We start from the raw sequence: 14,942 nt of genomic DNA on the forward strand, positions 1-14,942 counted from the left end.
GTTTCATCTGAATTTGGCGGAAAACTACTAATTTTTGGTGTAGTAAATTTAACCCTAATTTGGGTAAAATCCAGATCGAACTTTAAAGTGTATTTCAGTTCCATCATCAAATATTAATTGGTATTAGGTATTTAGATGACCAAAGCGTCGAAATAGTGTGCTACGGTGAACGAAATTCCACAAACACTATATTCGAATTTTTGCCCCAGTGGTGGGGCAAGAGTTCGAATTAGACACACACATACAAAAAGTGTTGTAACTCAAAATTGAAAAGACATTTGGCGTAACTTTGTTCAGCAAATTTTTAGCTCATGGATGGTAGAATCACCACACGGTATTCATTTATTTTTATCTGCTTCGATTTCTTGAAAAAAGTTGAATTTTTAACTAAGGTCGAACTTTTGCCCCACCTTACTCTACACAAGATTTAGATTGTTATATTTGTACACAAAAAAAAAGTTAAGAATCTTGCTTTATTGGAAAAAATATCACACATAGTCGTAGCCAGTAACATGGGTTCACAAGGGGCACGGACATTTACTAAATCAGGCCAAACATGTCTAAAGGTCCTAACTGCAGAAGAGAGGTTCTCTTTGGTATCCCTCTCTTTCGTTAATATCTCAGCTGTTTATTTGTATTATGATTGTCTCCTTGCATTGAACGATGGTCAAAACAATCGTCTTTTGATTTGTACTGCAAAAATAGTTGAAAAGTGTACCATTAGAGTAAAGTGGGGCAAAAGTTCGAGTGGGGCAAGAGTTTCTTTTCTAGTTTTTGGGCTCAATTCAAATTATTTCTTTCGGGTGTCAAGGTTGTTCGAAGCCTTTTTGAAAAAGAGTCTTTCACTCCAAAAACTATGAAAATTTATCAATATTTCGAAAAGTTATGACAAAATGTTAGTTTTTGATCAAAAAATTGTAATATGCGATGGTCCTTCCAACGCATGAAATGGAATTGTAATGAAATCGAATTCGATATTTTATTTCGGGGCGTAACTAGGTATATTTTGAAGATGCTTTAGCATGTATAACTTTTTGCAAAAAAGATTTGGAAATCATATTTTACCCATAGTGGGGCAAAAGTTCGAATTGTGGGGCAAGAGTTCGAGTCATGTAGCAACTTTAGGTAAAAACCTAAAATTCTGCAAAATGTACATATTATCTCTAAAAATGATGGAATTAGTGAGAAAATTCGATCAAAGTTGAAAAAAAATGTTGTTTCATCTGAATTTGGCGGAAAACTACTAATTTTTGGTGTAGTAAATTTAACCCTAATTTGGGTAAAATCCAGATCGAACTTTAAAGTGTATTTCAGTTCCATCATCAAATATTAATTGGTATTAGGTATTTAGATGACCAAAGCGTCGAAATAGTGTGCTACGGTGAACGAAATTCCACAAACACTATATTCGAATTTTTGCCCCAGTGGTGGGGCAAGAGTTCGAATTAGACACACACATACAAAAAGTGTTGTAACTCAAAATTGAAAAGACATTTGGCGTAACTTTGTTCAGCAAATTTTTAGCTCATGGATGGTAGAATCACCACACGGTATTCATTTATTTTTATCTGCTTCGATTTCTTGAAAAAAGTTGAATTTTTAACTAAGGTCGAACTTTTGCCCCACCTTACTCTACATTGCAATAATCGAAAGAGAAAGTGAACAAAGAGAGCCTCTCAAATGCAGATAGGACCTATTGAAATGTTTGGCCTGAAATAGAAAAGTATCTTTCAAAAATGGGATGGGAGCTAGTTTTAGATATTCCTCGAAACCATGGGCGTATTCAGAGGGGGCAGAGGGAAGCCATGGAATTGATTCAAGGATTATTCCAGTAATTCCTCCAGGGATTCCTCCAGAAATTCTTCTAGAGATTTCACCAGGAATTTATCCAGGGATCCCTCCAGAAATTCTTTCAGGGATTGCTCCTGGAATTTTTCTAGGCTCTAGAGATTTCACCAGGAATTTGTCCAGAAATTCCTCCTTGCATTCATCCATCCATTGCTCCAGGACTTCTACTTGAGATTCCTTCAGGAATTGTTAAAGGGATTCCTCTAAAAATTTCTTCAGAGTTTTCTCCAAGAATTCCTCAAGAGATTTTTACCGAAATTTCTCCAGGGATTTTTCCAAGAATTCCTCTAAGGATTCCTCCAGGAATTCATTCAGGACTTCCTTCAGGATTTCTTCCAGAGATTGATCCAGGAATTTATCCAGGGAGTCCTTCAGGAGTTTATCCAGGAATAACCCCAGGTGAACTTTCTGAAGTTCCTACAGAAATTCCTCCAGAGTTTCCTTCAAGCATTCCGGAAGGAATTCCTCCAAGAATTCCTTCAGATGTTCCTCCAAGAACTCCTTCAGGAATTCCTCCATGGATTTTTCCAGCAGTTCATCTAGGGATTGCTCCGGGAGTTCTTCCAGGGTTTCCTCCAAGAATTTCTTTAGAGATTCCTCCAGGAAATTCATCAGGTATTTCTTCAGAAAGTCCTCCAGGAATCTCTCCAAAAATTCCTCTAGGCATTTCTCCAGAAATTCCACCAGGGATTTTTCTATAGTCTACTTTAGGAATTTCCCCAGGTATTCCACCTGGAATGTATCCAGAAGTCCCTCCAGGCCTTTTTCCAGAATTGCTGCGGGATTCCTCTAGAATTTCCTCCAGCGATTCTTCCAGGAATTTCTCCTCCAGGAACTCCTAAAGAGTTTTCTACAATAATTTCTTCAGGGACTCCACCAAGAATTCCTCTACGGACTAGGAATTCCTTAAAGATTTCTCCCAGAGATTGCTTCAGAAATTCCTCCAGGAATTACTCCGGGAATTCAAACATGGATTCCTCCAGGGTTTCCTCCAGGCATTCCTGGAGGAATTTCTTCAGGAATTCCTCCACGGATTCATCAAGGAATTTTCCCAGCGATTTCTCTAGGAATTCATCTAGGGATTTCTCCGGGAATTCCTCCAAGGATTCCTTCTAGAGTTTCTCTACACTGCAAATTTTGTTTGCAGTTTGGTATTCAGCAAACTTTGCTGAATTTTTTTGTGCTGAATTCATTTAGCAATACGAATCTGCTGAGTATCAGTTAGGGGACATGCACAAATTATGTCACACAAAAATCATTTTCAACCCTTCCTCCCCCCTATATCACACTTTTTGTATGATACCTTAAAATTTTTTGTATAGGTTGTCACGTTATGCAAAACCCCCCTCCCCCCAAAAGCGTGACGTAATTTGTGCATGGCCCCTAATTATTTTTCAACTTGCTGAACCATCCAGCAATTTTGACAGTTGATCAGAAACGTTGTGCTGATATTCAGCAAAAAAATACTGAAATTCGAAAATTAATTTTGCTGATTTTTTTTGTACTGGATGCATTTCAAAAAATGTCGTATGTAGAGATTTCTTCAGGAATTCCTCAAGGAACTTATCCAGAGATTCTTCTAGGAATTATTCCAGGCATTTCAAGGGATGCTTTCATGAAATCCTCCAGGTAGGGTCTGATACCACTTGGGCAGGTGTACCTATTTTGGGCACTTGCAGCTGTAACTAAGTCACAGTTGCTTAGTAGACCCTAATAAAAAGTATCATAAAAATACGATAAATTTTATGGTTACAACACCATTTTTTCGAAAAATATTCACCATTAAACGTATTGTAATTTACACGGCACACTCACCATCGCTTCTATTGTTCTTTACCATTCGGCGAATGGTAAATGGCATTTTTACAATAAAAATTGGTGGTCGTTATGTATCTTAACCATAAAATTTTGAGAAAATTTTCATACACTTTTTCATGAAAAACAATAGAATGTATTGTGTTTTTATGGGACATTTTTAGGGCAATTTTCAAAAGAAAATAATATATCTTAATGTTTTTTATTGTTCTTACAATACAAATACAATTAATTGAATGGCGTCAAATTAATCGTTGTTACAATAAAAATACAATAATATTTGTTGTTATTTGTAAGCAGTTTTCGCTTTTGAAAATCCATAGAATATATATTTCCCGCTAACATTTATATCCAGCATTTACGAGCACTGACGGCCGCCAGAATGATATGCACATTTTATGATAAGAATCAAACACTCTGATGTCTGTCTGGTATGTATTGCTTGGCAGCTGTTGATAAGATCTATCTTCAATCTTTTCAAATAAATGCCAAATATCGCAAGTCAGACCTCAGGTCGTATGATCCATACCATAAATCGTTCACAATTCATGTGGCCATTAGTATCTGTAAATGCTGGAGAAAAATGTTACCGAGAAATATGAATTTTTTGGGTTTTCAAAGGCGAAATCTGTTTACATAACAACAAATATTATTGCATGTTTATTTTAACATCGGTTCAATTGACCCCATTAAACTAATTGTATTTGTATTGTTAGTTTACTATTTACTCAATTCCTTTAATTTATTGGAAAACATTAAAAAAATCATTGTTCATCTTTTTTCTTGTTGTAACATCCTCACTTGTCTAAACCTGCTTTTCAGCTAGTTTTCTATAAGTACTTCCTCAGTTATTAATTGAGAGCTTCCTCTGCCAACACGGCTTGACGTCTGTCAGTCGTTGAAATTTTATCGAATAACATTCGATAACCGAAACATCTACTGTACTCAAATATAAAACGAAAACTATAAAAAAACATGTCAAGTGATTTTGTATTTGATTATACAAACACTATCCAAGCAACAATAATATTTATTGTTATTTATTTGCTACGAATTGTTTTTAAGTGTAATTGAGAAATAAACTCTTTTTATTTTTTTAATAAAAGTCCATGAGAACTGCATGCACTTTTGCAACTATATAAAAACAACTTAAAATAATTTTTACTGATAGTAACTTTAAATTATTATAGAACTATTGAAAAGCAATCGAATCAATTAGTCACTAATAAAGCTAATATTCACTTATTGTACGAACTATATGGGCTTGATTTCTATTGTAGAAAGTAACAATATATCTACTATGTGTTTACTATCGGTTACCTTAACCCTCTAATACCCAATCCCGCCTTTAGACGGGGTATAGTTTGAGCATTTTTGTAATTTTTGTTTCGTGGGAAATCAAAATTTTTATATTTTTGACTGATATTTAGGACTGTTTTGTATATCTCAAAATAATTTTTGGTGTATTTTGTAGCATACTTACATTTTCTAAAAATCATTGAAAAATTGATGTTTTAGTCACCTTTCAGAAGTCATTGTTTATTTTGCTTTGAATCGCTACAATTAACATATTTTAAATTTTTCCCAAATCATTCTATCCTAGTTTAGTAGTTTAAGTAAATCGAATACACTCTAAAATTATTTTCCTTAAAATTACACGGAAAATAAAATTTTCCATGAAAAAAAAATAAAAATAAAAATATTTCAACAATTATCATAAAATCTCAAAATATTTTCAACTCAAAAAATCTGTACTCCAAATAGGCTTCCAGGAAAAATATAAGAATGTTCAAAAATAAAAATTAGAAAAATCAAAAACTGAAATTCACGAAATCGAGAATTAAAAAGAATCATCTTCCAAAACATGTTTAAATCGATTTTAGATGACGAAAAATTATATTTAGATCAAAATCAAAAATTTGGGTGTTAAATGGTTAAACCGAAGGTTCCGCTAGTTCCTCTAATGGTTTAGGATTGACCAGTGGTAATTCCTCCACATACTACTATGATTTTTCGTGTTTTTTGTTTCTTGGACGCATTAAAGCATTCATCCAGGGATTTCTCCAAAGATCCTTCCTGAAGGTCCACAGAGGATTTCTGTTGAAGTTCCTTAAAATATCAATTCTGGTATTGCTCTAGGAATTATTGGGTTTTTATTTCGGTGCTGCTCCGGGGATTCTTTCCGGTATTTCTCCAGAGGGAATGAGCATCTCAAAATTTATTCCAGGGTTTTTTCCCTGTAGTCCTCCAGGGATTGCTATGGAATTCATGCAGAGAAATCCTGGGTTACTACAAGAGGTTCCTCTGAGACTCTTCGGGATCACTTTGAGGTCTCTCTAGAGGTCTTCCCATAAAATCCTCTCACAAATTTCCAGGGATTTCTTCCAGGATTTCTCTAGAGATTTCACCAGGGATTCCCTTGAAGAGTCCTCCAAGAATTTCTCTCAGGATCCCTCCTGCAATTTCTCCTTCATGGATTTCTTAAGGAATTTTTCTAGGAATACCTTCTGATTTTTCCTTAAACATTCCCCAGATATTTATCCCGGTAGTTCTCACCATTATTGTCTCACTTTTCGAGAGAGTAGTGATGAAGAGGTAACCAGAATGGAGAAAATGAGAAACTGATGGAATAAACATTAGGGTAAGTGTGCCCATCGTTGTGGTATTAAGGTAAATTCATTATAAAAACAATGATTGCACCATCTAATGAAGGGTTGCAAAACGTTAGTTGGTAGTTTTCTATCCAAATTTGCTTGGAAAAATATATAAACTATCGTTTCTCTCTGTTTTCGATCATAAATCGCTTACCACAACATTAGGCACACTGTTCCTATTATAGAGGTAAAAATTAATTTTGGTTCCTATTGTTGCGGTATCCCATTGAAATCATATGGGATACCGCAACAATAGGAACACAGCAGCAAAAAATTTTCGGAAAATATTTTTTTAAAATAGGTTTTTGGGCAAATCTTAAGCACACAAATGGTGCAATCTCATAATTTAAGCATAATACATCTATTAACCCTCTAATACCCAAATTTTTGATTTTGATCTAAATATCATTTTTCGTCATCTAAAATCGATTTAAACATGTTTTGGAAGATGATTCTTTTTAATTCTCGATTTCGTGAGTTTCAGTTTTTGATTTTTCTAATTTTTATTTTTGAACATCCCAACACTTTTATATTTTTCCTGGAAGCCTATTTGGGGTACGGATTTTTTGGGATGAAAACATTTTGAGATTTTATGATTATTGTTAAAATATTTTTATTTTAATTTTTTTTCATATTAAATTTTATTTTCCGTGTATTTTTAAGGAAAATAATTTTAGAGTGTATTCGATCCCCTTAAACTATTAAACAAGGGTAGAATGGTTTGGGAAAAATTTAAAATATGTTAATTGTAGCGATTCAATACAAAATTAACAATGACTTCTAAAAGGTGGCCAAAACATCAATTTTTCAATGATTTAAAAAAAATGTAAATACGCTTTTAAATACTCCAAAAACCATTTTGAGATATACAAAACAGTCCTAAATATCAGCCAAAAATATAAAAATTTTGATTTCCCACGAAACAAAAATTACAAAAATACTCAAACTATACCCCGTCTAAAGGCGGGGTTGGGTATTAGAGGGTTAAAAATGCCTTTTGGTAACATTCCAGTCGAAAAAGTGCTCAATTGCCACTTCCGCAACATTAGGTACTACCACAACGAAGGGAACAATTACCCTAGTATTTATACGCTTGCTAGGTCCATAGGTAGAATTTTATTTATTTTATTTTTTATTTTATTTTATCTGGAATGTAGGATTAACCCTTTACCATAATTAAATCTTAAAATGTAAAAATACTTAGAAATATGCCAACACATAACAATTAATACAACTGGCCACGATAAAACAATCTTAACTTATTTTTTATCACATTTGTCGTCATATCCAGGGAAATAACGTTCTTTACCCCATTGAACTCATGCATGAATCGGATCACAGGCTCATGTTTCAGGTAATTTCGGGTCCGCAGCGGGGGATCGAAGATTCTACGTTGGCGTAAATTTGTAGAGTTATGGTTTTGAACTGGATTTTGGCTCTGAGATGTTCACTTGAAACTCGTCCTGTTATAACGTTGGTGAAGAATACAATATCTGCTATCAGGTGTCGCGCGAATAATGTGTCTAAATCGACTAATCCACACAAGTCCTGGTAACACGGCATATGATCTCCCGACCACGGTAGATTTCGTAGAGCAAACTTCACGAACTTCTTCTGAACTCCCTCTAAGCGCTGAATTTGGCCGGCGTATTGCGGTCTCCATACCACGCTAGCAAATTCCATTTTCGATCTAACCAGACCTATGTATACTTATAGAATCGCGTGAGGGTCAAAAAGATCTCGTCCAAACCTTCTGAGAAGAGCAAAAAGATGCAATGCTTCCTGTACGATTCGATTTACATGGTCGTGGAAGGTTAGCGCATGATCAAGAGTCACTCCTAGGTCCTTAACGGTCTCAACTCGTACCAATGGAGATTGTTCATACTGATACGTATAAACGAGCGGCTGACTTCTTCGTGTGAACGTCATCACTGAGCTTTTGCTGGCATTAACGCAAAGTCCATGTTCTCGGCAGAAACTACCGAAATGTTGTAGATCAGCTTGTAGAGAGATACAGTCTTCAACCGATTTTATTGCCCGAAAAATCTTGACGTCGTCGGCGTAAATTAAGACGATTGTATTTGTCATATGGTCTGGCAAATCGTTCATTACCATAACAAACAAAAGGGAACCGAGATGACTCCCCTGCGGAACACCAGAATCAATTTTGAAACTCGATGACTCTTCTCCGTTCACCCTCACGTATTGAAATCTCGCTCCCAGATACGTTCTCAACCAATTGAATATCGAGCCCGCTATTCCAAATTGAGATGCTGCTTTTAGAATACTCTCTATGTCTACCACATCAAACGCCTTGCTCATATCAGTATATATGCAATCGACCTGGAATCCTTGCGAAATGTAATCCGTTACAATGGAACAAAACTCGCACAGGTTCGTAACGACAGATTTTCCTTTTATAAATCCATGCTGAGAAGCCGAAAAGTTTGTTTGAACGGCCTCATATAGATAGTTATACACGAGCGATTCAAAAAACTTCGGTATCGCTGACTGGATAGCTACAGCACGATAGTTTTCTACATTATTTTTAGAACCTTTTTTATGAATAGGTGTAACGGACGATATCCTCCATAGCGCCGGGAAGTATCCATTAGAGAGAGAAACATTGAACAATGTATGTAACGGATCGACGATGACCTCTTTCAACGCTTTGAGCAAGGTATTCGAAATTTGATCGGGACCTACGGATTTGTTGCCGTCGATTTTTTCCACACCATCAGTAATCGAGTCACTTGTTATTTCAAACGACGCAATGCGACTTCCGGTTGAACTTACGGTGGTGTAAGAGGTAGAGTCTCGGTAAACAGTCTTGAAGGAGTCGGCAAAGAGGTCAGCTGCCGATTCGTCGCCCTCAGATGATCTTGTTCCGTATTTAACGTTCTCCGGAATTCCCTTTGTTTTACGTTTGCTGCTTACAAACTTCCAGAATGCCTTGGGGTTCGCCTTGATATTCATTTGGATGTTTTCGATGTATGCCTGATAAGCCTGATAAGGTAGAATAATTCGATAACATCTCAAAATTTAGTCTATTATTTTTTTTTCTTTGGTCCCTTTTGGCCTAGTCGTTTCTCTCGACGCGACTGACACTGATCCTCTTCTGAGCCACCATGGATCTCACGGTGTGTCTGGTAGGACAAATTTATTACAAACAAAATGGGCATCGCTATTTTTTACGCTACGTGAAAGTTGACGCTACCAGCTTTCATTCAAGCCCAACATCGAAATATTCCATCGGGGGAACTTTTTCATACAAAAATTGGGTATGTTTGTTAAGTAGAAATAGGGATTAATTTGGAACCGTGCATTTTGTATGGGGAAAAACAGTATTTTGAAAAAGTTGTTCGGGATCCCTCGGTGGATTTTTTTGAGGGACCCTGCAAATGAAAGCTGAAAGCCTCTATTTTTGAATAGCGAAAAATTCGACGATGCCCATTTTTTGTTATAAACTTTTCCCATACACACGCCGTGATCTATGTATGATGAGTTGAATTCCATTCATCAGGTTCCCATGAATCCATGGTGGCGCTGGAAGAGGATCGATATCAATTGCATCGGGAAAATGCATTATAGCAATCATTGCTTACAGTTTGTATCTTAATTGTATATTTATTATTAGAAGTAATCACGTAGTTTAAATGAATAGAATCAATCAATCGGTACCTTAATTGCTTGTTTTTTAATAGAATAAATAAGGGTGCGTAGGATCACTGGTGGTCCTGAGTGCAGAATTAGCTTTAGTTAAATGTATATAAATAAAAACAAACTAAAAAACGATGGTTCTGTTACCCTAGTTCAGACAAAGTCCAAATGTCTCAGCAGGTAAGTTCATCCTTCATCGGTATCCTCCGTGCTGAGAGTGTTTGGGTTCGATTCCTGCCAAATCTTTTTGTAATAGAAATATTCATGACTTTTTTGACATAGAAGAAATAATTAATATTGAGGTTAATAAGCAGTGTTCTTACTTTTTCAGGCCTTTGTATCGTGCGAATTGGGCCCAAACAGTGTTGCCGGAGCAATGATCGGAATGGGTGTGATGCAGCTCATTGCAGCATGCACGCTAAGTATGCTATTGAGGCACACCAAACGAGTGGTGGTTATAAGTAAGTTCCTCATTTTACACAATAAAGAGACAAATGCAGTTAACTGACGCCCTATCTTTCGATTCCAGTTGCCGGCTTCATATTCCACGCATGTCTGCTGTTGGTACTACTCCGCTGGAAACCCTCTCGAGACGACAGTGCCGTCCTGTACGTCATTCCAGCCGCCTGGGGCGTATGCAACGCCGTATGGGAAACCCTTATCACCGCTCTGGTAACCCTATCGCACACGACCAAGGTAGCCGAAGTGATGTCTCCACTGCAGGCGCTACGTTTCCTCGGACTGGGAATCACCTTTGCCGGGCATGGCATACTGTGCGAAGCTCCCAAGATCATCATTCTGGCCATCCTGCTGGTGATTTCCGTCATTCCGTACACCATGCTGGAACTGAAGCTCGAAACTCAACGAAAAGCCGCCAAAGTGAGCTTATGACGATTCTGCGCACACGACTACTAATGTTTACTGAAGTTGAAATACTTCTAAGGCTCCGGCAGGTTCTGGCTGGGGCTTAAGAAGCATTTTAAACTTTTATGGTAAAATTGGTTTTCGTCGTATTTTTAGGAATCACTTGAACCACATACAGGGGATAGCCAAAATGTTTGGGATAGGCAACTTTTTTTCTCTCACAAAAAAGTTCAACATGCTATAACTTTTCATAGACTGCATCAAAAAATCTCAAAGTTTGACTGTTTGTCAACCTATTATATGTGCATCATTGGTACAAATTTGGACACGATTGATTAATCTTTCGCAAAGTTAGAACCGTTCGGGTAAAACACTATTTTTTCAGACAACTCATTTTTGAGCTGTTATATTTCGGAAACCAGTGAACCGAATTGAATGAAATTTTGAACGCACACTAACAATATACAAATGCTTCACAAACTATTAAAACATAGATACTTTTTGAACGTTGAAAAAAGTTATCATGGATAGACACTTTTTGGATTTTTCTCGAAAAAATGTTTTTTTTTTACTTCAATGTCAATAAATAACACTAAAAGTGTTGACGTCCAAAGATTTTCCACTTCTGTTCTCAAGTTATCTTTAATCAGATATATTAGAGCCAATTTAGCTTAAAGGAAGAACACATTTAGTAATTTTTGTGTGGTATTGTAAATTTGACTAATTTTCCTCTATATGGGTAAAAATTTGAACCTGGTATAACTTAATTCGCCGCGGAAAAAAATTACATTTTATAACGTTGTATCAAGTATCAATATATTGTTGATGAACGTTAAAAAATTCATTCAATTCGGTCCACTGGTTTCCGAGATATGTTTTACCCGAACAGTTCTACCTTCGTGAAAAACTATTCAATCGAGCCCAAATTCGTACCAATGATGCACATATAGCAGGTTGATAAACAGTCAAAATTTGAGATTTTTTTATGCACTCTATAAAAAGTTACTGCATGTTGATTTTTTGTGGGAGAAAAAAAGTTGCATATCCCAATCATTTTGGCCACCCCCTGTACATCAATAAAAAAGAAACAAAAAACCCCCGGCTGTTCATGGACCGCAAGTTAACAGATATCCAGAAGTTTTCAATAATACCGAAATGATTGCTTAACTAAGAAAGTTTCTTTGGTAGCTGCTCAGTCACTGAATTAGTGAGTTTTGAGATAAACACTAGTAGCATAAGAAATGAGAAAATATCATCAAATTCTGAAATATGGAAATTTTAAAACCGATTAAATTTGACGCACTTCCTCTATACCTATTTCAATTTAGGACACAACATTAGGAATGGTCTCACCGCTACACTGAAGAAAACTATCACATCAACTTCTTTCTGCGTGTAGTACGATAAGTCTATATGGAATCAATGCGCCAAAAAATAGCCAAAAAAACTGCATACTTTTGTAGACAGAGAAACTAAATCAAAGCAGCGTAAAACTTTGTGCCAAGATGCCTAAAATCAACTAATAGTAAACGGTTAGGGAAGTGTATAGTGCTTTCCTTTGTTCGCAAACTGTTTTCAAAAAGCAGTAAATGTGCCAACAGTAAGTAGGAAACATGGAAAATTGTCTGCCTCGTCATTGCCAAATCCAAAAGATGTAATCCAACATAATCCTTAGAGTATAGGGATAGATCGCACATTCGTATATAACATCAAGAAGTCAACATGTAGTAGAAGAATGATAGGCAGCCACATGAGCAGTGCTGTTAAAATAAACATAATTATGATTAGAACAACTACACTTACTATCCTATATCTACTGCAGCAGTAGGTCGATCTCTATAGCGCTTCGAATTAGTCAACGGTAGTAAGTAACTTACATTTTGGTGTTGAATGACAAACGGAGCAAATCAGTATGTAATCTGTGTTGAATATTTTGTGTTTGCCACATGGGGTAGCCTGACTTAATCTGTGAATAAAAACGATTAGTCGACAACAGACTGTGTGAAATGATTTTTTTTTCTACTGAAAGAATGGCCAAACGCATTATATTTTTATTGTTTCAATAAAGTTTATTTCAAACTTTCCTTTTTTTTACATTTACTTTCAAAAAATCTGTAAAAAGTTCCTTAAAAATTCCGCTAGAAATTCTTCCATAAACATAATCTCAAACAATTTAGGTAATCGAAGTTTAACAAAACCCAGCACCCAGAAAGTGGCTACAGCCGGAAGGATTAAGTGGGCAGAGCATGTTGCAAGACTGCCGGACAACAACCCTGCAAAATTGGTGCTCGCTAATGATCTGGTTGACGCATGAATTCTTGGAGCTCCATTTGATTTGACGTTCCTTCTCACCTTCGTACTGGATTGAAGAAAAACACAAAGCTTGCTTTTCATGAGCGGTTCCTGGTCTGAATTTTCCACTCATCGAAATAGGCCAAGAAATTTGTTGCGATACCTAATAAATGTACATTTAATAATGTTTCTGTATGATTATTTATTGTTGATTGTGATTGTTAATTGGTGATTGTTCATTGTTCATTGTTCATTGTTCATTGTTCATTGTTCATTGTTCATTGTTCATTGTTCATTGTTCATTGTTCATTGTTCATTGTTCATTGTTCATTGTTCATTGTTCATTGTTCATTGTTCATTGTTCATTGTTCATTGTTCATTGTTCATTGTTCATTGTTCATTGTTCATTGTTCATTGTTCATTGTTCATTGTTCATTGTTCATTGTTCATTGTTCATTGTTCATTGTTCATTGTTCATTGTTCATTGTTCATTGTTCATTGTTCATTGTTCATTGTTCATTGTTCATTGTTCTCTCGATTCTTGATTCTTGATTCTTGATTCTTGATTCTTGATTCTTGATTCTTGATTCTTGATTCTTGATTCTTGATTCTTGATTCTTGATTCTTGATTCTTGATTCTTGATTCTTGATTCTTGATTCTTGATTCTTGATTCTTGATTTTTGATTCTTGATTCTTGATTCTTGATTCTTGATTCTTGGTTCTTGGTTCTTGATTCTTGATTCTTGATTCTTGATTCTTGATTCTTGATTCTTGATTCTTGATTCTTGATTCTTGATTTTTGATTCTTGATTCTTGATTCTTGATTCTTGATTCTTGATTCTTGATTCTTGATTCTTGATTCTTGATTCTTGATTCTTGATTCTTGATTCTTGGTTCTTGATTCTTGATTCTTGATTCTTGATTCTTGATTCTTGATTCTTGATTCTTGATTCTTGATTCTTGATTCTTGATTCTTGATTCTTGATTCTTGATTCTTGATTCTTGATTCTTGATTCTTGATTCTTGATTCTTGATTCTTGATTCTTGATTCTTGATTCTTGATTCTTTAAGAAACAGAAGGAGCTGAAAAACAGTTTCAGCTAAAGTTTGCAGGAACTTATGCCGTTTTTCTTTATTATCCAGTTCCAACCTGGGTTGGAACTGGATCAGATCACAGTTTCAACCCCAACCCGACTTCGGTTTCGCTTGTACTAAAGTTTGTTTGACGTTGTTTGTTTACACATTTTCCGCCAATCCAGTTCCAACCCAGGTTAAAAAAGAAAAACGGCATTAGTTTCCACAGTTCTTTGGGAAGATTCAAATATTACGTCCATACATTTTTGGGATTTCTAGACCCCCCCCTCCCCCCTCTGTCACGCATTTTCCCATACCTAATACACGTAGTGTCACACTTTTGTAGACCCCCCCCCTCCCCCAAATGATGGACGTAATTTTTGAACGTCCCCTTTCCTAAAATTTATATTTTGGATTTTTATGCGTTGGCGGCTTGGAAGTCTTTCCTCTCGGCAGTGTGTGGAACTTATACACAGTAATTCCACTTTACACAACGATGAAAATACTTGATTTTAGTTGTTATGTGATTCAAACATTTTAACATATGAATTACATAAACAATCTTCTAAACTTACTCAAAGCTTCGTGTTAACGTTATTTTTTAAACCATTAGCATTATTTAGCTAGTTTACGCAAAATTTGCGCAAATATCTGCATGCAATCGAATAGGCGTGTCCTCCCGCCGGCTCTCTCTCGGCTTTTGTTTTGTTTCTCTCTTCTTTCGCCTTCCCCAT

General features: G+C 35.8%; 1 protein-coding gene across 1 annotated transcript in view; it reads left to right on the top strand.

Moving 5' to 3' along the window:
- LOC115254158 (uncharacterized) overlaps positions 1-12,848 on the top strand; it is a 71,131-nt gene extending 58,283 nt beyond the window's left edge. The window contains exons 5-6 of the mRNA XM_029871906.2: positions 10,309-10,438; positions 10,507-12,848. Of these exons, the coding sequence (XP_029727766.1) occupies positions 10,309-10,438; positions 10,507-10,868 (492 nt within the window). The 3' untranslated portion in view covers positions 10,869-12,848. The remainder of the gene's footprint in view (positions 1-10,308; positions 10,439-10,506) is intronic.
- Positions 12,849-14,942: the final 2,094 nt, after the last annotated feature.

Source organism: Aedes albopictus, chromosome 3 (genome assembly GCF_035046485.1).
Source record: "Aedes albopictus strain Foshan chromosome 3, AalbF5, whole genome shotgun sequence".
In the NCBI taxonomy this organism is placed as follows: Eukaryota; Metazoa; Arthropoda; class Insecta; order Diptera; family Culicidae; genus Aedes; species Aedes albopictus.